The sequence below is a fragment of the Gobius niger genome, assembly GCF_951799975.1.
Source record: "Gobius niger genome assembly, chromosome: 7".
Classification (NCBI taxonomy): Eukaryota; Metazoa; Chordata; class Actinopteri; order Gobiiformes; family Gobiidae; genus Gobius; species Gobius niger.
In genome coordinates this window covers 17,275,521-17,302,574 of record NC_136858.1, presented here as the reverse complement: position 1 = coordinate 17,302,574, position 27,054 = coordinate 17,275,521, and the positions used below count along the sequence as shown (strand labels likewise).

General features: G+C 41.4%; 2 protein-coding genes across 2 annotated transcripts; both read left to right on the top strand.

Annotated features, from left to right (window-relative positions):
• The first annotated feature begins 277 nt into the window (after positions 1–277).
• pibf1 (progesterone immunomodulatory binding factor 1) lies at positions 278–17,820 on the top strand. The gene is made up of 18 exons (XM_079559551.1): positions 278–816; positions 904–1,004; positions 2,137–2,335; positions 2,417–2,536; positions 2,636–2,769; positions 2,844–2,952; positions 3,020–3,139; positions 3,221–3,282; positions 4,476–4,601; positions 4,681–4,779; positions 9,547–9,712; positions 10,430–10,580; positions 11,443–11,533; positions 11,923–12,025; positions 14,898–15,028; positions 16,504–16,588; positions 17,299–17,454; positions 17,705–17,820. The coding sequence occupies exons 1-18, from the start codon at positions 550–552 to the stop codon at positions 17,756–17,758; spliced, it is 2,274 nt and encodes a 757-aa protein (XP_079415677.1). The 5' UTR covers positions 278–549; the 3' UTR covers positions 17,759–17,820.
• Positions 17,821–18,844: 1,024 nt separating this feature from the next.
• On the top strand, positions 18,845–26,363 carry klf5a (Kruppel like factor 5a). Its single transcript, XM_079559560.1, has 4 exons — positions 18,845–19,323; positions 20,248–21,268; positions 22,442–22,501; positions 24,352–26,363. Exons 1-4 carry the CDS (start codon positions 19,159–19,161, stop codon positions 24,528–24,530), a joined length of 1,425 nt encoding a protein of 474 aa, XP_079415686.1. The 5' UTR covers positions 18,845–19,158; the 3' UTR covers positions 24,531–26,363.
• The last annotated feature ends 691 nt before the right edge of the window (positions 26,364–27,054 follow it).

The following is a 27,054-nucleotide window of genomic DNA, read 5'->3' as shown; positions in this document are numbered from 1 at the left end:
AATGTTTCACTGCCACGTGTCGACAGGGAGTGTAAACTACACCACTGTCATTCTTTTTTTTAATTATTATTATTGCAAGGAACAGATACAGACAAACAAGGTACGTTATGTGTGCATTATACAAATCTGTAGCAGAAATAAAAACAAAAATAATGACAACAATAATAATAGTTAGGGGCAGTATAAAAAGCATCGTAAAAAAAAAAAATCATTTGTCACTAAATGCAGTACCTCACCATTCCAGCAGGGGCGTCCTAAGTAAAATTGTCATAAAATGCTACTCACTCCACCGCCCACTGGACGCTACAGCGGCGGGCTAGGGACACTTGAAGCGGGACCCTTAAAACCCTCTCACCGGTCTGTTTTTGTCAGCGTAGATGTGTTTAGATGCAGCGATCAGCCTTCTGTACAGCTACCACCAGCCAGCGACTATGTAAACCACCACAATGTAAGCCTTAAGTCATTTTGTTGCTGTGGATTCTTCTCAAAAAGCACAAATAAATAGATCAAGTTTTATCAAGTTGATGCCTCCGGGTTAGACGATTCAGGATGTCGCCCAAGAAGCATCACATGAAGCTCAAGGGGGCGAACGCGTCCAGCTCCCTGGACCTGGAGTCGGAGGACATCAGCCTGGAGACCACCGTGCCCACCGCCGAAGAGGCATCCTCCTCTGACGAGCTCCGAGACGGGTCCCAGAGGGTGACCCGCCAGCTGCTGGAGAGGAAGGAGCTGCTCCACAATCTCCAGCTGCACAAAATAGAGCTGTCCCAGAAGAACCTGCTCATTGACAACATGAAGGCTGACCACATGACCAAGGCACACCGTTAACTTAAAACAGCTTTACAAGTTTGTTCGAGTGTCTTCATTACTTCCTCGCTCATTCTGAATGTGTTTGAATGGCAGGTTGAAGAACTGGAGGAGAGGCTAAATGATGCTCTACATCAGAAACAAGTCTTGGCCCTGAGGCTAGACAGCCAGCTAAAACTTACTCAGGAGGAAAACCGGTAATATTTAGTTTAACCTCTTACCCACCGCCTTAACTGAGTGCATTTTCTCCAGTTCAGCTTTACCCAAATCTAAAGAGAAGAAGAGCCTATAGAGCCTATAGAGCGTAACGCCTCATTTGAAAGCCAAGACCTACAAAAGTGATCGTCACATTTTTGTCACATTTCTGTTGCTTATTTTTTTGTCTTTTTCATCACTTTTTGTTGACGTTATTGACATTGTCGTTTTTTTTTGTTCTATTTTGTTCGTCGGCACGTTCTTGTCCAATTTGAGTTGTTTTCGTTGCTTTTTGGTCATGTTTTTCTTGCGTTTTTGTTTACAGCCTGTAGGCCGGTGCGATGCCTCATTTGAAAGCTAAGACCTACAAAACGAATCTAAATGGATCTTTTTCCTTACGTTGTTGCCATGATGACATCGGATTTAGCCACTTTTTCAATGCTTTTTTTTGTCACTCTTTTGTTGTTGTTTTTTTGTAACTTTTTAATACTCATTTTCCTATAGTTTCTGTTGCAGTTTTAAGACTTTTTTTCAAGAAGCTTTTTGATTTGGGTAATGCCAAATTGGAGAAAATGCGCTTGTACGTATCTAAAGTTGGACGAGTTAAATTACGTATCTAAAGTTGGACGAGTTAAATTTGAATGTTTCAAAAAAAAATTTACGTTATTTTTGAAAGTTAGAGTTTAGTCCAGGGTTACACTAAGTAGGTGAATTCATTAATGTTTTTTTTCTTCTTTTTTTTTGCCATCATTAAAAATATTTGGCATATTTTATGTGTTATTTGTAAGTACGTTGCGACTGTTTTGTCAGTATGTATTGACACTGCCAGTCAGATACTTTTTGCATTAGTTTTGTTGCCAGATCACTTTCATTTTTCCATGAACAAACAGTGCTGTATTGTCTGCGTACATGATAACATTGGCAGTGCAGACAGAGGGGATGTGATGTAAATACTAAAAAGCAAAGGTCCCAAGATGGAACCTTGCGGCACTCCTAGGGCGTAAACAAAAAAACAACTCGATAATAATCAAATCTTGTGCTCATGTCTAGGTTTTTCTGAAGTGATGCATTTAAGTATGTTTTATGGAGTATTAGCTATGTGAAATAAGCACTATGTTTGGCATTGTTATTCAGGAAGCATCAAGTTCTGCGTAAACAGGAGATGGAGACGATAATGCAGAGGCAGAAGCAGCTGGAGGAGACCAGCAGGCAGCTCTGTGACCGGGCTGGAGAGCTACGCCGCTCTCTACGAGATCTGGACATCTCCCAGGACAGATACCAGGAGCTAAAGGATCTCCCGGAGGACAAAATGACCATACAGGAATATGTTTCTGTGAGATCAAGATCTAGCCTCGCAACACAACTCGCAAAAAAATAATAAACGTCCCGACACTTTAACCACACTCTGTTTTAGGTGCGCTTTTATGAAGTGGTGACTCCTTTGCGGACTCAGGTTAAAGAGCTCACTTTAAGAAATGGATGTTTAAATGAAGAGCTTGATATACACCGAACTCAGCTGAAGTCTCTCATGGAGGTAACCAACTTCATTTAATCACTCTGTAAGTTGTTTTCTTAAAACCCGTGCATTGCAGTCGTCCTTATATTGTTTTTGTGTGTGTGGGTGCACTGCTAGAGCTATGAGGAGGAACGACGTCTCCGCGCGGAGCTTGAGCTGAGGTGCCAAAAACTGACACTCGATTTGGCTGACACAAAACAACTCATTCAGGAGGGCGACTACCGCAGGGAAAACTACCCCACCATCAGACGGTATGAAAGTTAACTTCACAATTGCCTTCAGTATATTTTTTTCCTGTTTTCATATTTTTTATGTTTCTATTTAGTGAGCGTGACCACTTGGATACAGAGCTGAAAGAGTTAAAGAGGAGACATGAGACCCTTGACTTAACTCATACTACTTTGAACAGAGAGCGGGACAAACTCGGCAAAGAGGTAACACTTTGCTCTTGTAGTTGGTTCATTTCTTGTGCATGACGTTATTTCCTGATTCCTCCTGCAGGTGGCGACGTTGCAACAGTCTGTGACCCTGCTGCAGAAGGACAAGGAGTACCTCCACCGACAGAACACGGAGTTGAGCGTCCGGTGCGCGCACGGAGAGGACCGCATTGAGAGGCTGCAGGTTCATAACGTCCACTCACACAGCTGACAAAATAATGCTGATGAAGTTTCTCAAATTGTGACACATCATTGTGAACTGCAGGTACAATTAGAAGACTCCAAAAAGGCCAGAGAGGAGTCCTATGAGAAATATGTGGCATCCAGGTTTGACTTCAGGCTCTATTACGATCTCTCAAACAAAAATCAATGCAATGTCTCAGTATTGTTAAGTTATGTGCTTAAGCAGCAAACAGCGTTACTGCCTGTGCAACATTTCTGAGATGTGCAACTGGCAGTCTTTAAATTAACCTCTTACCCCACACATGAACCGAGCACATTTTCTCCGGTTTGGCATTACCCAGATCTAAAAGCAAAAGAGCGAGAAAAAAAAACACATGACTAAAGAGTGATGAAAAAAAGGGACAAAAGTGAGATGGAAAAAACAACAACAACAGAAAACACGACAAAAAAAAAGATGAGGACACAACAAAAACACTTCCAAAATGTGACATGGCAAAAGAGCGATGGAAAAAGCAGCAAAAATCAACAAGAAAGCCACAAAAGAGTGACAAAAAGGTGACAAAAATTATGACAGGGACCAAAACACAGACATAAAAACAGCGACAAGTTACGATTTAGTTTTGTAGGTCGTGGCTTTCAAATGACTGATTGGCCTATAGACTGTAAACTCTCCAGTCGAGAAACTTTTAGAATTGGGTAAAGCTGAACTGGAGAAAATGCACTCGGTTAACCCCTTAACCCCTGCCATTTTCTCCAGTTTTACCCAAATCTAAAACCTTCTTAACTGGAGAGTTCACAGCCTATAGGCCAGTGTGACAGCTGGTTTGAAAGCTACGACCTACAAAACTCATCTAAGCTTCCTTGTTTTTGTTCATGTTTTAGTATTTTTTTTTTCACATTTTCAGTACTTTTGTGAAGCATTTTGGCACCATTTAGTTTTATTTTTGCAGTGTAATGTAACTGTGATCAAGCCTCAAAAATGTAACCAAAACATGTCAAAAAAGCAAGAAAAACGTGATGAAAACAAAACCAAAAAGGACAAAAACATGAAAGAAGCTTAATTAGTTTTGTAGGTCTTAGCTTTCAAATGAGGCGTTACACTGGTTTATAGGCTGTGAGCTCCAGTCGAGAAACTTTTAGGTTTGGGTAAAACTGAACTGGAGAAAATGGACTTGGTTTCTTAAGAGGTTAAGGATGAGAAATGATTTGACATGTTGCTGTTAAGACACAATTACAAAATATTTGTTTCCTTGCGTGCTATTTTCTCAGTATTTTTACATTTACTGTAGTATACTATATACAAAAAAAATCGAGCAGTTGTTTATTCTTCACTATAGAGACCACTACAAGTCTGAATACGAGACCAGGCTGCGAGAGGAGCTGGAGAACATCAGGCTGAAAACTGGACAGGAAATCGAGAACCTGCAGCGAGCCTCCAGAGAGATGTATGAGCGGGAAAACAGGTAAAACATGTACTAAATATTTTCTGTCTTGTACATTTTTTTTTTACAAGTTATTCAATATGTTTTCTGTTTTATGCAGGAACTTGCGTGAAGCCAGGGACATAGCGGTGCTGGAGAAAGACAGAGCGATGGCAGCTGAGAGGGACACCCATTCCAGATATGACCAGCTGCTGGAACAGTAAGTGTTGTTTATTAGGAAAAATAGCACATAAATCTCTCCTATTTAGGTGACATACCACAATGACTGACATGGAAACCTTCAGGGTGTAGTTATGGATACATTTCAAAATTAGTACCTGGCATGACAGAGGCTAAATTGGAAGGTTACATGAATATAAAGTATTTTTGATGAACATTTATTAAAAGGAGAAACGAGAGATTGGCATGTTATGTGGTACATTACATAACAGACCGCTCTTAACTGCTGCTGCGTGCCTAATTTATTAAAAACCCGTTTTATTTTTGTGTGTCTGACAATCATGCCCGCAAGATTTCAGCATCTGTACGACAGCAGATCACACTCGAAGCTTCCAAAGTGTCGACTGAAGCAAATATCTGCCATATTCCACATAACAGTCATGACCGAATAAATATAGAATCTAACACTTGTCAACGCACTGCATAACTCCAGCAGGACTTCCCGATGCCTTTTCTGATGATCAAAAATGAACCATGTTTGCCGTTGAATATTATTCCATGTAAGTTGGTAATCATTATCGATCTCGTGGCAATGAGCCCGGGAGCAACATTACTTAACGGCTTCGCAATTTGATGATTTCCTGCTCATCCTGAACTCACTGTGTAGCTCGCTTTGATGTGTGAAGAAGGACCCACATTCTTGAAATTGACACCTTGTCACATGACGTGCTGCTGATCAATTGCAGCCGTTCAAAAGTCTACTCTTTATTATGACACTTAGATCTTTTATCTATTCAAACTAGTTATTAGCAGTAAACGATTCTACCGTACGAACCACTTTCTGGTAGAGATAGTCATCAGAGAAAGTAATATAAGCCTCTCCTGTCATCTACCCTCTGGCTTTTCCTGTTGTGCTTCTTTTTTTTCCCCCTTTCATTCTAGTCTAGGGCTGCACAAATACAAGACTAAAACTATTACAAGAATTACCTTTAAGCATTCCAGAACATGCTTCTATAGGTCTGAACTGCAGCGTTGGAAGATTTTGTAGGTTTTGTTACTTCAGAGGACATAATCACATAGACAAAGTGCATCCTTTGAGATTTGCTCATTGAGGCCATTAAAACTGCAGTTTTCATTCAATTGCGATTAACTGCGTCCCTCTCCTGACTGTACCCAATTACTATATTGAGTGAATTACATACCAGCGATGCCAAGCTAACATACTCTGCATTCACGGCTATTACGCCGTTACACCTGTTGTGACAGAAACACCATTTTGAAAAGCACTTTATGGTTTAATGTTGTGGTATTGAATCTGTTTTAGGTTGGGTTTTTTGCAGGGAAGCATGAGCGTTACATTAAAGGTGCATTATGCAACTTTTTAAGTGGGAAAAAAAGTTGATATTTGTGCGTATTTAACCATGTAGTGATCAAGTGGCTGTATGATCGGTCAACATGGCGCCTTTTACTTTCATTCACGGTACTCCTTACAACGCTCCAGGATGAATTGTTTTGTAGGTTTTCTGGTGAGAGGGTCCGTCATCAGTGAAAACCTTCCAAACATTTGATCCTGGAGCGTCCTAGAGACCACTGTGATGGAAAGTAAAGACGCCATGCTGACCACTCATACAGCCACTGGGCTACTATAAGGTCACATAAGCACAAATATCCACTCTTTCTTTCCACATAAAAAGTTACATAATGCATCTTTAAAGACGGATGCTTTTGCGTCTGGGACTGGGGTTGTTCAGAGGTCACGTGAAGGGGTTAAAGGTTTGTTTGCAACCTGCTGATGTCAGTGACCCCATTGGCTTCTGGAGTGTAATGAAAGTCCCAGTGGCTGACATAAACAGTTGACATAGATTGATACAAAAGTTTTCAGCTGTCACAGTGTCTTGTCCGTGCTCTAGGCTCATGTGCCCAAACAGAACAATGCCTTAAAACGTGCCTCTGGGTCAAAGAATTGTAACAAGTTTCTCCTCTTGCATAAAAATTGCAACAGAATTCTCATAAGCTAAACTTTCAGTGGATACACCTAATTCAATGTCCTCTATTTTTTTTTTTATCCTTGCTAAAGTTATACAAGTTTTGTTTTTAGTCTAATGGGGTGCACACAACATGAGGAATAAAATGATTTTTGTGATTTCATTTCAACACTGTACGTAGTGAACAATTTATTTAGATATTGCACCATATTTTGTTTTCCTAAATATTTTTCTATTTTTGTATAAGGTAATAGTCCTAGTACTTTGGTATTAGACCGCCACATGATCAATTTGAAATAATCATTTAAAGAGGTCTAAAATCTTCCCGAGTCCACCTGTATAAGCACGGTTTTCAGTCATTTTTGACCCTGCATTCACCAGCAGTATGTTCTTGCCCCGAGTTACTACTACTCACTTGACATGCCGGTCATTTCTCTAGATCCAAACCACCAGCTGTTGCTCTTTCCAGGCTGACACACTCTCCCTTGCACTCTCTCCGCCGCGATCACATTCCCGCTCTGTGTCGCATCACAAGCCAGCAACGACAGATGCTAGCCACAAGCCCATAACCCCTAACCCTATGTAGGTCCCTATTTTGGGGCAAAGAATGAAGGGGACAAGTCTGAAATGGCGTCAGATTATTAGACCAGTGAATGCCAGAGAAAAGGGCTGGGAAAGGGTCTCTGAACGAGCAAAAGATTCAAAGCACACGGTATTTTTGTTAGGCATACCAATTTTAGTGGAGGGACCTGCGGTGTACTAAATGAGTACTGCTAAGTTAATAAAGATATCGTCCTTACATATCAGTAGTGGTTGAAAAAAGGTGTTAACTTTTTGGTCGCCAGTAGCCAGCGTTAATATGGACAGTCCAAAATGTGGACCATGTGTACATGTCCATCACAGTGGGCTCACAGCTTAGGCCTGTGCTCCATGGATGATGAAATCCTATCAGGTCAGCTGTAATCGAGAGTTATTAATATTATCCAGGCAAGCATCAGCTCCATAGAGCGCGTGTATCTGTTTGTTCGCATGTCTGAGATGTGCCCGAGGAAAACCAGGAGGACATGAATAATTCGGCTCGTTAATTTCAGAAATTGTTAAATTATTAATAGATCTTTAAATGGGTGTATGGAGAATTTGGCCAAAGGGAATGAAATCATATCACAATTTTCTCCATAATTTAAAGGGATGTTCCAGGACTTTGTTGATTTCTGGAGATGTTTTAATTTTTATTAATGCAGTACTTATATTTGAAGGGTTTAGTGGTGCTAGGCTAGTGCTAGGCTAGCGCATGTCTAAGGTAACTAGTAGCCTGCATTAAAAACCTCTTTAAAATCCTCGGGTAGTCCTCCAAATGTTGCCATATCTGATTGAGGAAGATGATGCTGCTCAAATATAAGTTCTTTTAAATGCGCAATGGTTATATTTAAAACATAATTCAGTCAACACAGATATTTATATCGGTAGTCTGGTGTTATAAGTGATTTGTCTCAGGTGTACTGTGCTTGGGTCAGACTGTTTTTAATGCTACTAGTTAAGATAAGATAAGATAAGATGGTACTTTACCATAGACATGCGCTAGCCTAGCACTAGCCTAGCACCACTAAACTCTTCAAATAGAAGGACTGCATGAATAAAATAAAAATAAATCAGAAATCAACAACACTCTGGATAACTAGGAAATGAGGCCCTATGTCAAAAATCCTGAAATATCCCTTTAAATCCTCATCTACAATTTATCACAGTTCTTAACATTTAGCAGCTTTGTATCGTCATTATTTCCTGAGAGTTCACATCTCACTGTGATTGGTCAAATCCGCCTGTCACTCGGCGCATGGAGAAAATCAATAGGACGAGCGAGAGGTCGGAGTAGACGGGATGTGTGCCTTTAATCATAGAGCTGTTTTAATTGGAAACGACGAGTCCCAATGTAGTGCGCTCTCATAATCGTGACCCTCGTAGAGAATATTTACGATGCCCTATTGATTTCAAACATGGTGCTGCTGTACTTTGTGTGTCAAATGCTCTGACATGACTTTAATGTTGTATATGTTCTCCATTGTGTTTTTATGATGCTGTCAATGTAAAACCAGATCTACAAACTAGTGTCTGGAGTAAATTCCTCTTCATGACAACATGGCTCCACTATGGGATGTGCAGTACGGTGTCAACTGAGGTTATGTGTTTATTATTTAGACGCCGGTGTTTGGCAATAATGCTTGTTTTGTTTGGACAAAGTATAAAATACCAGTTGAATGAAATCAAACTAATGCAGTTCATCTCAGTTTGTTGACTATTGAAGATAATATTTTTCTTTTAATGTGTTTGCCTCTGTGTATTCTGACGTACTTCTTTCATCTTTAATTACCCAACTCCTGAACATGTTTCTCTTAACTGCCAAATAGGATGGTCTCAGGTTGCACAGGAACAAACAATGCTCTGAGCAACATTTACAGCAATTTAAGACTTGGCTTTCCTGCTCAGTGACACGATGGAGGTTTCAAGCTGTTACGAGCACATAAATCAGGCGTTGCACAATGTACACCGTATTATCACCTCCTGGTTTGTTTTGGCATTCGATTAACCATGCAAAAATCTAATTTCATCTGTTTGAATGAATACATTGCAGCATTTGTCAGGAACCACCAAACATGTCTGAGCCCAACCCGGAGCCTTGAGCTGAATTAAGGTTTTGTGAAGTGCAATGCTGGGATTTCTCAAGAGATAAAATCATCTATAAACGTCATAAGCCCTGGGAGGTAGAACATATTCTGTATCTGCTTAATATTCATTGAGATGTGGCTTTGTTTCGATCTGTCCAGGTTCAGACAGTTGCAGCTGGGAACTGATCACCGTGTGTCAGAACTGTCCAATCAGGCCAAACTCCACGCCTTTGAGGCGGAGCGTGCCGAGATGGTCAAAGAGGAGACAGCGAACGCTCTGGCCCAGTGCCAGGTGGAGTGTGAGAAACTGCAGAAGAAACTGGAGGTACATCAGGACACGCTCATCCTTGTTTAAAGGAGTGTGCTGGAAGATGGAACAAAAACAGCCTCATCACATTAGGACATTGTACCTGCAGAATAATTAATAATGATGATGGACATGGATTTGTATCTCGCTTGAAAACAGTACTCACTCTCCACACTGGTGTTGATTAGCTGCCACAACTGCCCTGGGACAAACCGATAGAATTATATCTGGCAATCTGAGGAGAACATTTTTCTCATTCAAACTTGGCTGTAAAAACTGTTTAAGTGGCTCAAGCCCGCAGTTAGCCTTCATGGTTTTATTATAGTGTATTGGGGCCTTCAACCCGTAGGCAGTGAAGTTGCAAGTGTGGTTTTCTGTCCAGAGACACCGGGGGAGATGAAAGACCCCCAATCCCATTAACACTTGTATTTCGATCAAAGGGACTACAAAAAGGATTTATTAAGTTAAACAAGTTACTTAGTACTGCTTTAAGTGTGTGAGGTGTCATGCCCACTAATGCAACAACGGTGTGCACTGGTCACAGCAGGATTCAAACCTCACCTGAGCCACTGTGGCTCTACAGAGTTAAATACATATCTGCTTGGTAACTGGCATTATGACAGTTCAATACAGTAATTCTCCTTTTTAAGGCAATATCATATAACACTTATAATTCTCAATAATAAACACAAATTTACACCCAAACCTAGGTGACCGTTTTTTCTTTGTGGCCAGGTCCTAACACAGGAGTTTTACCGGCTGCAGACGACCTCAGAGAAGCGTGTGACGGAGCTGCAAGCACAGACCGCAGAGCGGGCTGCACGCCTCGAGACCTACGAGAGGCTGGAGCAAGAGCTGGACCAGGTCACCATGCAGGCGGCCGAGAGTACGCACACACACACACACACACTGCATCACATCACACATGACCACTGCAGGCATTTCCTGTGAGACAAGGAAAGAATCAATCACACAAAACAGTTTTTAAAATGGGTTTTATTTGAATAACAACATATCGGCAACGGAAATCTGCTTGTGAAAAATATATAAAGAAATGCAGGCAGTGTGATCTTTTAAAAGCAATATTTCTCCACTTTTGTTGCTTCTTGTAAAGTAATTTGGAGCAACACAGTAACCCAGACTAAGATGTTTACACGCACATTTTTGCACATTTGACATTTTCACTTATGTTTATATCATCCACCACTGCTTTCAATGCAGAATATGTTAAAGCAGTACTAAGTAACTTGTTCACCTGAATAAATCCTTTCCGTAGTCCCTCTAGGGGTAATACAAGTGTTAATGGGATGATTGGGGGGTCTTTCATCTCCCCTGGTGTCTCTGGCCAGAAAACCACCCTTGCAACTTCACTGCCTACGGGTCGGAGGCCCCAATACACACTAATACAAAAGCATGAAGAAGAAGCAAACAGGCTAACGGGTAGAGCTAACTGCAGGCTAGCGCCACTTAAACAGTATTTACAGCCAAGTTTGAGTGAATAAAATAATCTCCATTGTGTAATTGGATGTACAATATCCCTCTCTCCCTTTGTCTTTTCTGTCAGTGTAGTATTTACTCTCACAGACAATTAATGAGAAAAAAAACGTAACATGCTACGACACCTGCAGTGGCGCTTATGGCCTCTAGAGGCATGAGTTACTTAGAACTGCTTTAAATTCATTGAAAGTGGAAAGGTATTTAATAACACAAATATGGGTTAAGTTTATACAATGTGTCTGTGTGTCCAGTTGAGAACGAAGAGGAGGCTGAGCGAGTGCTGTTTTCCTACGGCTATGGCGCTAATGTCCCCACAACAGCAAAAAGGAGGCTGAAACAAAGGTACATTTCATTTCTGTATATAAACCTGCATGTCTGTACCCCATCCCACCGTACGACATGTTGGAAATTAAGTATAAGCAGTGTAAAAACCTGCCAAATCACTGTGTAACTTATTGTTTGTGGATTCACCAAACACAATAAAACTGAAATCAATGAGGATTGAAAAGTGCTTCTCTAAAACTTACTTTTAAGCATTGTTTTCTCTATAAATATAAACCCAGTGAGACGATTACATAAACTTGCATATGGTGCCAACACACCAAAGTGTTACCTCAGCACCTTGACAGTTGTGGAAACATTGGAGACTTAACTAGTGAGCACTTGTTGACGTTGTGGTGTTTGGAAATTCCATGGCTGTTTTATTCTTTTTATTTGTGGCTGTCATGCAGCGTTCACTTAGCCCGCAGGGTTCTGCAGCTCGAGAGGCAGAACACTGCGCTGAGGAGGGAGCTGGACACACACAAGTCACAGACGGGACAAATGTCTGAAGAGGTAAACACACGCAAACAAATATACAATGGACAGGCCCGCTTCCTTTTTTTGTTTTGTTTTTTACAGCCTTTCCCCTTACAATCACAGTAAGTTGTATATTTCATAGTGTAGAGTGGCTTTCTTTGGCAGAGACTTTCAGCCATATGATTTATAACGCACCACTCATTTCTCTAGGTTTGGAGCTGGCACAAGTACACTCACTGCTCACCCTTCGTGGCTGGTGTACCCTCTTAAACCCCACATGAACCGAGCACATTTTCTCCAGTTCGACTTTAACCAAATCTAAACGCTTCTTGAAAAAACTGTCAAAATAGTGACAAAAACGAGGATGAAAAAGTCACAAAAAAGTAATGCAAATGCAACAGAAACGCAGCAAAAAGTGATGAAAAAGTGACAAAAATGTGTGACAAAAACGCTGTAGGTCTTAGCTTTCAAATGAGGCGTTACTTTGGCCTATAGTGTGTAACCTTTTAGTTTTGGGTAAAGCTGGGGGAACTGGGGAAAAGGCACTTGGTTAAGGTGTTAAGAGGTTAAAATGTAAATAACAATGCCTCACACTTTTCTATCACTGCTACTAATCAGCACCTCTCACCCACACCACCATCATAGGTAAGGTGGGTGAAGAGTCTTGCTCAAGGACCCACCAACAGTATGCACCGACCGGTCAGGGCTGGGACACTGCATCATGACTCACCTGAGCTAGCATGTTTATATACAATTTCAGACATGCAGATTACAGGTATTTTTGAAGCTTCTATCAAAGCTGTAATGATTTATTTCAACTTGCTATTACTGCACTGGTTGTAAACACACACAAAATAACATGATTATCTCCGCCATAAGCCACCCACCTTCTCACACAGCATCTGTCGAGAACAGCCTTCTCATTTACCCTCACACACAATTATCAAAGAGAAAGAAGTTCAGTTTGTTACGTAATCACGCGGCTTACGAACACATCATTAGCGCCGCTTGACGACTCATTTCTACAGAAGTCACAAGCCGTGGTGGGGCTGCTGTGGAAATAATTCAAATGCTTTGTCTGACTAACAAGAACAATCCCGGTTACTGCCTTGCACTGAATAGACAGTTTGTTAGGAGTAGACACAGTGCGGGTTTTGCATGAGACAGAAGACAGGTTGCCTTCATGGTACTTGTCACACTTGTTGACACAGGAGAAACAGTGCCAGAGACCGTGACGGCCATGCTCTTCAATCATCCAATAGCGAAGCTCTGAGCCCTTTTGTTGTGTTAGCATAACATGTGCTCTCAGACTTTAATATTGGGCGTGTGTATGTTTTTTTTTACTAGTCACATGTATGCTACTCGTGTGAAAGTCGGCCAGTGAGCATTCAGAATTGGATGAATGGCAGCCACTTTGTTTGCCTGCCCATGCTGCTACTACGGTGTTTAACTACAGAGATTGTGCAAGGCAAGAGTAGGACAAGCTCGTCAAATATAAGACCGTATAAGCCTCACATTCAACTGTCAGCACCGAGTGACACTTGTCTGAAATTCCTCGTGATTCACAGAGTATGAAAAGAAAGGGGTAAAAATATGTCCCATTCAAAGAGAGGACATGGGTGTTACCTTCTTTGCCACCCACACAGATATTGTGACTAACTAACTATTGTTCTCCAGCTCCCACCCAGCAGTTAGCACCACTTTGGAACTGTAAAATGGGATTAATGTGTAACAGGCTTTTTATACACGATCCACAGATTCTAAAACGACATATTGTGCGGATTTGCAGGCGCATTCCTGTACATTAGCAAGTGAGCTTAAGTTTTTAGTAGTTGTAGATGCCCTATTCATTTGAAGTGAGTAAAAAGGTAAACAATGACAACATTCTCTACAAATCCAGACATGTCCAGCATGAATAAAAAGAAAATATTTATATAAGAATAAATATAAAATGTTTACAGGGCAGCAACTAATGAGTGGTTTAATAATCTGTTGTCTGTTGATTCACCTCTTAACTTCCACCTAAACCAAGCACATTTTCCCCAGTTTGGCTTTAACCCAACTCTAAAAGCTTCTTGAAAAATGTGTCAAAAATTAGATGAAAGTGCAACAAAAAAAAGACAAAAAGGCCACAAACACACAATATGAAAGTGATTAAAATGTGACGAAAAAGTGACAAAAATGTGACAAAAAGAGACAACGATGCAACATCAAAGAAATCCACAAAAGTGAAACAGAACAGTGACAAAAATGTGTGACGAAAATGCAAAAAAGAGCAATGAATAAAAAAAGTTTTAAAAGAATTTGACGACAACACAGCGACCATGTGAGGAAAAAGATTATTTTGGATGAGTTTTGTAGGTCTTAGCTTTCAAATGAGCCGTTACGATAGCTGTTTTAGATGTGGATGAAGCTGAACTGGAGAAAATGCACTCGGTTAAGGCGGGGGGGTAAGATGTTTAAGATGTTAAAATGAAGTTATAATAATCATTCTAAAGCATTGTCTATGAATGTGTTTTTTTCCCCCTTTCATCAAATGTGACTTCCATAAAGCTAAAATGCTTAAAATATTTGCTGACAAAATTGTTTTAAAACCTTAAGCAAACATCTTTTATGCTCACTGTAAAATGACAAAATTCTACCAGCTTCATTCAGTTGCAGCAGAAATATACTGTATATACCATACTGAACTCATAAATGCAAAAGCATACTCTGTTCTAGAGTTTTGTTAAGTTATGCGTTTATACTCTAGTTCAGAGTCTCATCACGTAAGGGCAAGAACAGTGTGTCTGACTCTGAGCTGTTATTAAACCCGTAATGATTGCTCATGTTGTTTTCCTTTGCTGAGATAATGTAATACTGCAGCTGCTGTAATTATTTATGTACTGTATGTACATTTGCGTTTCAGCTACTGGCTGCCAACCAACTCTTGCTGCAGGCGCAGCAGCCCTACAGCTACCTGATCGAGACGGTGAAACAGCGCGAGGCTCAGATCGGCACTCTGAAGGAGCGCGTGGCGTCACTCGAGGACGATGTCAAGTATGAGCACTGGGAGAAAACTGACAAGCAGAGACTGAACTTAAATGACAGAGCTGGTGCTTTTGGTCTGGCAGCTTGTCACGCGTAGCAAAATTACATCTTTTTTAATCACCTTATAATCAGGCAGAGGCTTCCTCATGCGTGTTGGCACTTTATGGGACAGACATTTAAAACATGCGAGGAGATTGAAACATGCACAATAAAGAATTACTTTTCACATAATAAGACCCTCATACTCTTTTGGTTTGCAGACGATATACAGCCTGCATACACACAGTTTACCCCGTCTTTGAGATTTTCTAAATGCGACCATTAAAACTGCGATGCAAATTATTCGTGCCCTAGTATTTACAGTTTGTACATATTCTGGCGACCAAAATAAATTGTTATATTAAAGAGCGGTGTCAACATTTTTGTAGGTGACCAATGAAAATACTGTATTTAATAGAAAACAGATGGTGAGCAAAATTGTGCCAGAGAGCTAAGCCACCAGAATCATTTTTAGGTTATGTTCACTTTGTTAAATTGTGCTTCGGAGGCTATTTTGAGAGCTGATTATCTGACGTCCAAATAAATGTGACCACCACTGTATGTTTCCTATAATAACATAAAGTACTTCATAGGCATCCGTTTGGTTTATCTAACGCTGAACTAAATCCCCCTGATTCTGACTCCTGCTTAACCTGAGAAATATTTGCACTGACACATGGCAGGTTTTCTCTTGCTGCTCAGCATTCACCTGAGGCAAGCAAGACTGCTTTTAAAATGTCATGTCTTTCCTTCTGACTTACTCATTATTTACAGTTAAGATACTTATCGTAGCTATACATAGTTGATCCACACAAAAATATTGACATTATATTATTTTGTCAATTGCACCAAAAGCCATAACAAGGACTTCTATAGAGTAAATAAGAAGTGGTTGCTAGATATTAAACTTTAAAAGCTCTGATGCAATGTTTACTGAATCACAATAAGCACCTGTGTCTTAGGTTACAAGGCTTGTAGGTTTATAGCCATTTCTTGAATGTGGAGTCTTAGGTGACTACACAGCTGTTATTTTAAGATTTGCGAGATCATTTGCTTTTAAGAACCCCACTACATGCTCTTGCTTGTGCTCTCGCCGCCTCGGGGACGGAGGCTATTTCAATACAGTGGGAGGAAGGAGTTACTAATCCAATAGACTTTGCGAAAAGTTGAATAATTGTTTTTATTTTAAAGTTATACAAGCCATTTGTACTTTTAGAGTCCTTAGTGGATGTGGATTATAAACATAGATAAGAAAACCTGTGAGTGCAAAAGTACTGAAGTCTTGCTGACCAACCATTTTTCTTCCACGTAACAGAATCACTGGCGACCAAATGAGTTCTATGTTATATAATTTAAACTAGACCCAGTCGTTTTCCCTCTGTAGTTTTGTTAAATTGAGTGTTTTAGCATGAATCATGTCAGTTTATGCTGTTGTCTTCTTTCAGCTCTCTGAGGAAAGAAAGGTCTGCACTGCAACAGGTGAAAAACAACATGGCTGCTGATCTGGAGAGACTCCTCAACCACCGTGAGGTACATGTGCTTGTGTTGGCAGAGTGCTGCTGTCCTCAGTTTCTGTTCCATTGTTAAGTAGTATAGTTTCTGTTATTAATGCACTCTGACCGACCCAGTCTGTTGGCCTGTATAATGGGGAGAAGCTGGTCAATCCAGCAGAACCAGAATGGAACATTAAAAGATTAATTAGCAAAACTAACATGTCTAAGCATATGTCTACAGTTTAATGGGAATTCTTTCTGTTTACATAACTTGTATGCACAGTCTTTATCGTTAGTCTTTTTACTATGATTTTTATATCCACATTAGGTTATTGCGCATGTGTTGCAGTGTTTCCCTGAAGGTTTTTGTGCACGAGTCCCAAAGCCAGCCGCTTGCTGTATGAAGTATGCGCGCTGTCACAGACAGCTGTTGCTCAGCCTGGCTGGTTGAGATGCCACGCGGTTGTGTGTGTGAGTGTGTGTGACATGCCGGGGCTCATGTCCTCAGGGCTGATAAATAGAACCGTGAAATGGCCCAGAGTCCTCGGCCTGCTGCCACCTCGTCACAGCCTTGTGCTTGTGGAGCTCATCTGGGCTGTCTTGAGCTAAACTTCAGGGGTTTAGCTAGATTTTCTGGCCTTCATGTTAATTTGCTCTTATAATTTCCTAAGTATGTGATCTACTGACTGTCGACTCAGCAGAGTTTATATTGAGTTCATGTGACTTTTCTTCAATGTGTTTCTGTAGGAGTTGGCTGTAATGAAGCAGGTCCTCATTAGAATGCAGTCTGGACAAAAAGAGGAGTTAAAAATGTTGAGAGCGGACATCAGAGGTTCAGGGAAAGGGGTGCAGCGACAGCATGCAGAGGACGAGTCGCCCCACAAACCCAAACCCACTGTGTTTGTAAGTGTCTGTCTCACTACACCCTCATGAGTCACTGCACTTGAACCTGCCTCCACCAAGTTTAGACAAACACCACTTGGCAGGACATTCAATGCACTGATGAATCGCTTTTTATTGTTCACGTTACTGGCTGCATGATATTCGTTTCTATCGGAACCAACATGTTAAACAAAGGAACACTGAACAAAGATGACCTTTTTAAAAATATAAATCATTGTTTTTAATCATTAATTTACTTTTGTGATTTCAGACCAAGAAAGAAGCCCCGGGATGGTATGCAAAAGCAAAGCAAAAACCCAAATGATTTCAGTGTCTTGTTCACATTAGGCTTTTTATATTTGATGTTGCTTTTTAAACTGTAAATGCATTTTGGGATGATAAAATGAATGAAAAATCAAATCAAACACTTTGTGTGTTTATTGTAACTTTTATTACATATTGTCAAGTGGTAATGTTGGTTCAGAAATGGTCACTGTATTTTTCACAAGGTACACAGTCTTCAGTAACAAACTGCCCAAAATTCCTGTTTCTTGGCAGTTCCTCTTTTATTAGGTCTGTCTATCATTAGATCTTCATCTTTTCCAGATTTTCTGTACGCTTATGCCTACGGACAAACTCTCGCAAGCATCAAACTTTTATTTGCACAGGTTAAAACTCCTTCGGAGAGTTGCCTCATCCTATTACTGTATTTCACACCAGATTTTTATTGATTATCACATTAAATTTAAACAGTTTTGGTGAGTCTGTGTAGTGTTGTCGACAATCCTGCAAATATTTTTGATATGAAGAGAAGGAAGAAGATTGAAGATCCTTGTGAAACAGCTTGAATTTTTTCCACTTCTTTTTTTCAATGAAGCCAAAAGCAAACCACTCCAAGTCCATGAAATGAGTCTGGGCCTCTGTGGCAGTGCAATTTAAATAATGGTTTATTGGTTAAAACTCAAAGGCCTCCTTGACTGAGTTGGTCTAAAATGTAAAAGAAAACAAAAAATCTAATAAAACTGATCTAATCTGACAGCTGTGAATTCACCTTTCAATCCAGTGAATCAAAACAAATGGACTTTTTCAGCTGTATGGTAATAAAAAGGAACCTGCTGTGAAATTTTACCCATCACTGAGTTCACAGTGCAAAGAGCTCTGTTAAATGGCTGAATTCACTTTCTTCTTTTTTTGCTGCCAATAGTGTTGCAAGAGCATTAGGAAATGACTGGGAGAAATGCTTCTTTAAAATCCATACATTTGCATGAGCGAGCTATGCTTTCAATAACAAAATAATTGTCTGTTTTATGCTGTAAAATAATAAGAGGAATGGAATATGTGAACAATGATGCCTAAATGACAGACCTGACAGGTTAATACTGTTCTTTTAACCTTCGCTGCGCTTTCCGTGAATGATGCCCACTTTACGGCACCCTTAATGTATTTAGATTGCGCGCAGGGCGGTGCCCGGGTGAATGAATGATCAAAGGATTTTTAAAGATTCAGGAGGCGGTGCATGTGCTGTATTTACACTGGGCCGCCCCGCCCTTCAACATGACATAGAAAACTGAGGAGCCAGTGGAGGATGAAACAAGTGGAAGGAGATGTAGCAGACGGTCACACGCGCACGACTCGTCTTCCAGCATATACACCTCGTGCACCGTAGCATCCACACTCCCCCCCCCTCTTCTCTCTGGGGCTCATTTGTGCTGCGTCGGGAGCTTCATGGCCGCGACACTGACGATGAACGGCGGCGGGCAGGAGGAGCCCTTCTACACGCTGCAAAAGTCTGGTTTCCCTGGGGGGTTTTCCCTGGAGGACTCGGCACTATTCGGCTTGGACGCACGGATCCCGGACGCGAACAAGAGTGGCCAGAACGACTACTCGCAGGTAAAGCCTTGTCGGAAACTATAGTCTCGCATCATCAGCACGAGTGATGATGGTACACTGTGTATTTCATTGAATGGGCGTGGCAGGCGTGTTTGTTTCGGACTAGAAATCCCTCCGTATAGACGCGCGCCGCCTCATTTGTTTTTAATTGCAAAGAACACGGTCTCGGATGTTGCCAGTGGCAGTGCTGGCGGCTCAGACTTAAACGCATTCTTCACCGCGTGTTTGCGCCCTCCAGCTCCAGTTGGTCCCGCAGTTGTTGGGCTCTTCTTGGCGTCCGATCTGACTGTCATACCACGCTGACAGCAACTGACTCCGCAGCCCCGGATTCAAAGCTCCCTCCTAGCTCAGTAGTCCAGGCAGAAATCTTGTCAAGCCTAGGAGGAGGGAGGTCTAAACAGCTGTTAGGATCAGGAGGCTAGAAATAGCAGCCGTCCCCTACTACTACTACTGCTGCTGCTGCTGCTGCTGCTGTTGCTGCTGCAGACGGGATCATGGGTGTTTCCTCAGTGCCTTATGTAGCTGTGCCTCTGCGGACGGATTAGAAAACTTGAGCTTGCTCGTTCCCCTAAATGTATTTCCACAGCTAAAATAATAACATTTTTAAATTGTATGTTTTTTTTTTATTTTGGTCAATTTGGATATAGCACCAGGGTGACACATTAATTGACTCTGTGGCAAAGTTTAGCTGATTAAATCCAATAGGGTCAATGCTATCCCTTGCGTGAAGCTGCTGGGGTTTGAGCTCTTGAGTTTACCTCACAGCCTGAGAGAGAATGTGGCAAGGACTTATCGATGACTACTTGGTACATGTTTGTGCGGTGACGGGGTTATCAAACCTTTGTCTCTAAATGGTCTCAGAGAAAACCTTGCTAATGTACTGAAGGGTGAAAAAATAATAACGCTTTGTTTTTCAATCCACAGACAAAGTGTGAACTGGACAGGTATCTGTCCTCTCTTCAATCCTCAGGAGACGGTCAGCAAAAGACCAATCGAGAGCCAGTGTCTGTGATGGAGCAGTTCTTCAGTGACGATCAGACAGGAGCTCCCTACACCCTCAACATGAACCTATATCTTCAGGACGTGGCCTATTTGAGGATGGGCTTGTGTCAGCAGGTGCGGCTGCCTCAGGACCAAAGCCACTCCACTGTGCCCCAAATCAAAACTGAGCCCTCAGCCCAGTGCTTCTCCCCCCTCCCTCCACACGGCCCCAGTGGCCCCAGTAATTGCAGCCCGGGACATGCTGGCAGTGGGATGACTATGGACCTGTCAGGTTTACCAGACTTTAGTGTTTTTAACAACACTCGAAATGTGTGCTCAGTCCCAGAAGTGTTTGTCAAACAAGAAATGCCCTCTCAGTTTGAACAACACGCGCTCCATGACAGCAGCAGCTCACTGTTTCAGCTCCTAAACTCTGGCCTGGAGCATCACCATGGAAACATTATGGACCACCATCACTCGCAGATGCCCACTGGTCCATCACCCATCCACACCCCGTACCATGACCTGTCAGTGACGTCCTCGCCCCAAGACCAGACAGCGAAGGCTGGTTATTGTGGCCTTAACAACGGCGCATACACACGACCTGGTACCCAGACACATCCCCGTTTCCTCCAACAGCAGCAACCCTACCTGCCCCCCTCACCCCCCAACTCTGAGCCGGGCAGTCCCGACAGGCAGAAGGAGCTGCTCCACAATATGTCTCCCCCTCCATCATACGCTGCCTCGATAGCCTCTAAGATGGCAAGGAGCAGCCCTGGGCTGAGTCACAGCCCGGGTGCTAACCTGCCCCATCACACTCCTGCCCCTGGGCCAGCAGCATCAGGACACCCCCAAGCACCGCAAACAACAGCAGCTCCCTCTCAGACCACAATGCCTGTTAGATACAACCGCAGGAACAACCCTGATCTAGAGAAAAGGCGAATTCACCACTGTGATTACCCAGGTAAATATAAAACTCTCCTGGGTGCTCTCCAGACCAGTTAAATCTGAACGAGATTACTAATACTAAATTAATCTTCCTTGTTTAAGACTATTCACATATACACCATGACCTCACTATTAGTTTATGAAGATGAACTCATCATTCAGCATCAGTGATTAAGTAGGCATAATGCGGAGCATAAATTAGATATGAGACAGCAGACCCTTGTACATCTGTGCTTCTTAGCTACATTGAAATAGTCAACAGTAGAAGTCCCCAGCGGGTACTTTCTTTGGTACTTTTAGTATTAGATATTGTCACTTGGCTGACTCCTTCGTTTTTGGAATATGATGTTCTTCCAAACTCTTTGAGTCATGATGCATGCCACAAGTGTCTAAGAAGGCGGTGCAAGGCACATTAATAAACCACATTTTTTTTGTATTTCTTTTGTATGTACGTCCCTGCCTTATAATTAATTGTCCGCTTCCTGAAACGCACCGACATGCACCTTAGATGACACCAGTACTTTTAGTAGTGAGTGCTTCAATACTGCATTTTATAGGCACACTTTGCGTAAGTGTGTGGGTGGATGTGTTTGTGTTAATTAGATAGACCTGAATGTCAGCCGGAGCTTAAATACTTATTAGATGAATTTAACCTGATTGTGACCACAGCGCCAACTGGCATCGGAGACGCTTTTCGCCTCGAGTCATTTGATCTGTTTTTCCCACACACATTTGCAAACAGGCTTGCTTGAATTTGCATGCTTTGAAGCAAATTAAAGGGTTTATTCTGCAAAGCTCTCCCAAAAGCAACTACTAAATCTACTATTTAGCTATATGATGTGCAGCTACTTGTAGGATATGTAATGTCAACTAGCCCGAAGCAGCGTGTAAAATAGGATTTAGTGGAGCCTATTCTGACATGTCTGCACTTGCCAACATTAAGATGCAGTATGTGACCACTCATTACTTATTATATTTAAAATGTAAGCTTTTACTGTTGCTTTTGTTTTATTTTCTCAAACTACGTGGGAGACAACTTTTCCTCAGAGCAAATGTTATCTCCAAACCACCTCTGGTCCTCATTAGCTCACATTTCTCACATTCCACAACTCAGAGTCTGGGTAAATTCATATCTAGCAAATAGTTTATGAATTACATGCGTTCACACTCTTGTGTTTGTGTGTATCAGGCTGCAAGAAGGTTTACACCAAGTCATCTCATCTGAAAGCCCACCTCAGGACGCACACGGGTAAGACACTTTCCCAACTAACGTCGCTTTTTAAAATGGACTCGTCAAGAAATGTCCGCAGCCCACGAGACTTGTCTTTCCATATCTGCACGGGCGCAGTGTTGCTAGGCAGAGTGTTGTGTTCTTGGCGCGTGTGTGTAAATGTATCCTACCTCATTCCCATCCTCTGCCCAATATACTATTCCATTAAAACAGGTGGAAGTGACACACTTCTGCCAGAGGGATGACTCTCTGAGCATGTGGTCAGTGCTTAGACTGTGGTGCCATCTCTCTTGGGACAGAAGACAACAGTTTCCACATTGATGTTGAAATATTAATGATTGTTTTCGGACTCCAGTTTCTCGCTTTCTTGTTTGACTTGCCTCTCATTTATATATCAAAATAATGCATGCATTTGCGTTTGATGAATCAACAAATGACTGTGAGGTGTGATGGGTTCCAGCTCAGAACAAATACGACGCTGATGTCTCTGCGTCGTTCTACAAACTTCCACAACTGGGTGTTTTCACGAGTGTGCCGTTGTGGGTGTGCGTGCTTAGAATCTATCTATTGAAAACATGACATGCCAATTACAACTGGCGTCATTCACGCTGCAGGCTGATTGTGGTTCTTGCAGTTATTACAGACCGCACGACAAGAACTCGACATGCTTCGAGATGCTCCCGGCACGGCCTTAAATCTCGATTCGTTTTTGTATTGTTCCTTTCTTATTGTTCTTTGTCATCACCTCGAGTATCGGCCCCACGTTCTGCTCTTACTATCTCTGTCTGCTTCTTTCTGATGCACACACAGACACATCCACACACACCTGTCAGTAATCTGTGTGAGATGATTCCTAATGCATTTGCGCCCCAGTGGGAGTTCCCACTCTAATCTCCATCAACATCCATTACCCTGATTATTTGTGTGTGTCTCTGCGAGCGCGTGCCCGCACCACTTTGAGAGTGTTGTAAAATTCAAGCGCTCCTCCTTCTCACTCCTCACTGTTGGTCATTTCTCTATGTGGTTTTGTTTTGATTGGAAATACATTGTAACAACTGAGAAAATATGTCTTTGTCTTGACCTCAGTGTTTTACAAAGCCCCTTGACACCTATGAGTCAAGTATTGTATTATTTTACAGTACACTTTAACATGCTTGCATAGATCAATTATGACACAATATTTTCCAAGACTTTCAAATTGTTTTTGCTCTATATACTTTGCACAGAGGCAGAAATAGATAATAAATCTAACTTTGACAGCAGATGTTGTGACAATATTTACAGCTACTCCCATTCTTCACTGTTTTTATCCATCTAAAGGGCTCAAAGAGCATTTGGGGTAATTGAAATGTTGTTCTGTGTGTTTTTTTTTAACGCACTTGATATTGTTGCTGTGCAATGGCTGACAAAGCCATGTGATGAGTTGAGGCGGGTAGCTGACCCGTCTCACAGGTTAGAAGCACCTTTAGCTGGAGCTGCAAATTACTAAAATGACAGAGAAACATTTCCATCAAAAGAAACTCGGGGAAGCTAAGACAGACACGATTGACGAGTTGTCCGTGGGAACCTTGCGGCTGTGCGGCTTTATGTGCACAGGTTGAATGCCTATGACTGCCTTATGACAGTGTTGTTAGAAGACTGGATGTTTCAGATAAGCCTGTTTTCCCAGTCCCTCCACCCAAATGCATGAATCATTGTTAACTCTGGGAGTTTATGAGGGTTTTAATCATAATCTGCTGCTCATCTGCAGCACAAGTATGTTTCTTATCATTACTCCTGTCATTAGACACTTGAGAGATTAACCCGAGCAGAATGCTGCTGTTATTCAAGACACCGCTCTCATTGTGTTTGTGTTTTCTGTGTTGCAGGTGAGAAGCCGTACAGGTGCACGTGGGACAGCTGTGACTGGCGTTTTGCTCGCTCTGATGAATTGACACGCCATTACAGAAAACACACGGGTGCCAAACCGTTCCAGTGTGCTGTGTGCTCCCGCTCCTTCTCCCGGTCGGACCATCTCGCTCTCCACATGAAGAGGCACCAGAACTAGTGCTGTTCAGAGTGCACACACTAAGTTACTCACAACACTGCCCCGGTGCTGCTATCACGCCCTGAGTACGAGAACTGTGCTGATCTTAATCCAAAAGGAAGTGTAGAAACTTTGATAATTGGCCAGATTAACTAGTCTCTTAATTCTGAGATATTTGTTTTTCGCAACACTTGCAGAAATCAAAACAAACCGTACGGCCAAATGTCCACAGACTTTTTTATGACTGGAATGAAAGCACTTATTTTGTACATTCTAATTTTGATCAGGCTTTTTATTTTTATATAAAAAGGAAAACTTTACTTTATGAGACTAGCCAAACCAAATCTTTGTTTACATTCAGGTTGGTTTGTTTTGTTCGTTATTTTTTTTAATGACTGGAAAATTCTGATATTTTATCATATTTTTTTTTCTTTGGTTTGCACTAAAAATCTGTAATTGCTTAAACTTTCATGGATGTTTCTCCTTCGCCACTGAAAAACCAGTACCATGACCAGACTGAATTTCTCCAGAGCACTTAAAGCACCCATTGTACAAATAAATCGCAGTAGTCTGGTATTAAAAATTGAAGGCATTGGTACTCCGGAGAGGGGGAGAGACGAGGAGAGGGAACCAGAGCAGGGAGAGGACGGAGTGGGGAAAGATTTTTTTGATTTTAGATGGATCTGAGGACGGGCGAGAAGCAAGAGGAAGAGAGATGGTTACTAAAGAGTAGCAATTAGAGATTAATTATTTAGTTTGTCTTTCCATGGATGTCCAGGCAGGGAAAATGTCAGCAGAAACCTTTAGACGTCAGCAGTGTAGGCTATGGTTGCAATTGATACCAAGTGATCTGTCCCCAAATCCACTCGTTTGGCCTGACTAAATGGTATATTCCTCCAGGTATATTACGCAGAGTAAGGCCGTCTGGTTTGGTGGGAAATCCTGTCTCTATGAAGGAGTACGGACTTACACTGGAGTAGGTTAGACAATATCTTTTATCTGGTATATCGATAAATGCAAACTCGACGTAAGACATAATTGCTGTTCAAGCTGGAAGTGTTACATGTAGCAAGATGGTGGTGAACAAGTTTAAAGTGAAAGCTGCTCCCCAGTTTCGATCCGGAGCAGATGTACGCGAGAAAAAGGAAAAAGGACAAAGAAAAACAAAAGCACTTAATGTAGGTCTGAATTATTTTTGTTTTAAACCAAAGTTTAATCTCCTGAATCAAGGACTTTGAAGTGCCTCCTGTGTTTCTGTTGAGTGGTAGCAAAGAGGAAGGGACTCTGAACATGAGGTGCTAAAGGGGTGGCTTTAAGTTGTTTTTGTTTGTACTAGTACAATGTTTTGACATTTCATTTCTCAAAAGGATTAAACTGGCAGTTGTGTCTGTGTCTACTTGTACTGGGTTCCCGTGTAGGCCAATAAGAACTGGATAACTGTGTATTTGAGTCCCCATTTTAAAACTGTAAACTGTACTTGTTTCTTCACTGCAGGTAGTATAAGACAATATCGCACTGTAATGTATCATGTAAAATCTGATTATTTATTTGATAGTGTAGAAGTGGGGTTGCATCAGATACACTGTCTTTCTCCCCAGCAAAAAATAATGCCTTAATGTAAATATATGCACTGTAAATAATATTAATTTTGTTCTCGCTCTTTTGTTATTTGATTTTGTAAACAAAAGGGCATAAGTGAAAGCTGCCCTGCATCCAAAAATTTGAGCCCTATTTTTGTCTTTGTCAAAATATTTTGATGCTGTTGTTTTATATTGTCCTTTAGAGCAAGTTATTTTGTAGATTCTTCTCTTCTTCCATGGTAAACGTTCCAAAGACAAAAGTTGTTTTTCATCAACTGAGTGAATTCAATCCTAATAAAGTCAACTGACACTTTTTACATGTGTTTTGTATCTATTTTACATCAAAATGACACGAAAAAGCTGCACAACACAAACAATGTAGAAGACTTGAGCTGAATATTGAGTTGATAGTAACTATAAAGGTTAAATTAATTCACTGTATCTAAATTATAGCTGTGTCATACTTATAAATCATAGCTCCATTGTTTTTCAGTAGTCATTTTAGTAGTTTGGCAGATTTTTAATCTGGATGCCTTTCAATCCTGTCCCGATCTGCTCCATCACGGTGTATAAAGAGGGGAATGTTTATCCCTGAGGAGGAACATGACAGTATCTGCTCAAGCATCTGGTTTCGGCCCATTAGCAAAATAATTTATCTTTAGTTATCCATCAATGTATTACAACCATTGTGGGCAAGTAATGAGTTATCATATAAACTGTAATTTTGACAATCCCGTTCATTCAACTGATCTGTGCACTAAGAGGACAAGAACGTGGAGTGATGTTTAAAGAATATGAAGATAAACAGCACAGTACTGCTTGTTAAGGCTTCAGTTTATTCACCTGTGAGTGTCCCGTCAAGTTCAAGTCCTGCATCACATTAATTCCAGATGTCAGGTAATGTTGAGTGAAGGTATCAGCTCTGACAGCAGCTGGAAAGAGGGAGATCGATTCATTTCAGACAA

Bases quoted from the DNA above. Each gene is read 5' to 3' on its own strand.
- pibf1 (XM_079559551.1), top strand. From the start codon at position 550: ATGTCGCCCAAGAAGCATCACATGAAGCTCAAGGGGGCGAACGCGTCC. The intron at 3,283-4,475 runs GTTTGACTTCAG...TCTTCACTATAG, and splicing joins GAGAAATATGTGGCATCCAG to AGACCACTACAAGTCTGAAT. The intron at 12,026-14,897 runs GTAAACACACGC...TTTGCGTTTCAG, and splicing joins CGGGACAAATGTCTGAAGAG to CTACTGGCTGCCAACCAACT.
- klf5a (XM_079559560.1), top strand. From the start codon at position 19,159: ATGGCCGCGACACTGACGATGAACGGCGGCGGGCAGGAGGAGCCCTTC. The intron at 19,324-20,247 runs GTAAAGCCTTGT...TTCAATCCACAG, and splicing joins GCCAGAACGACTACTCGCAG to ACAAAGTGTGAACTGGACAG. The intron at 22,502-24,351 runs GTAAGACACTTT...TCTGTGTTGCAG, and splicing joins CCACCTCAGGACGCACACGG to GTGAGAAGCCGTACAGGTGC.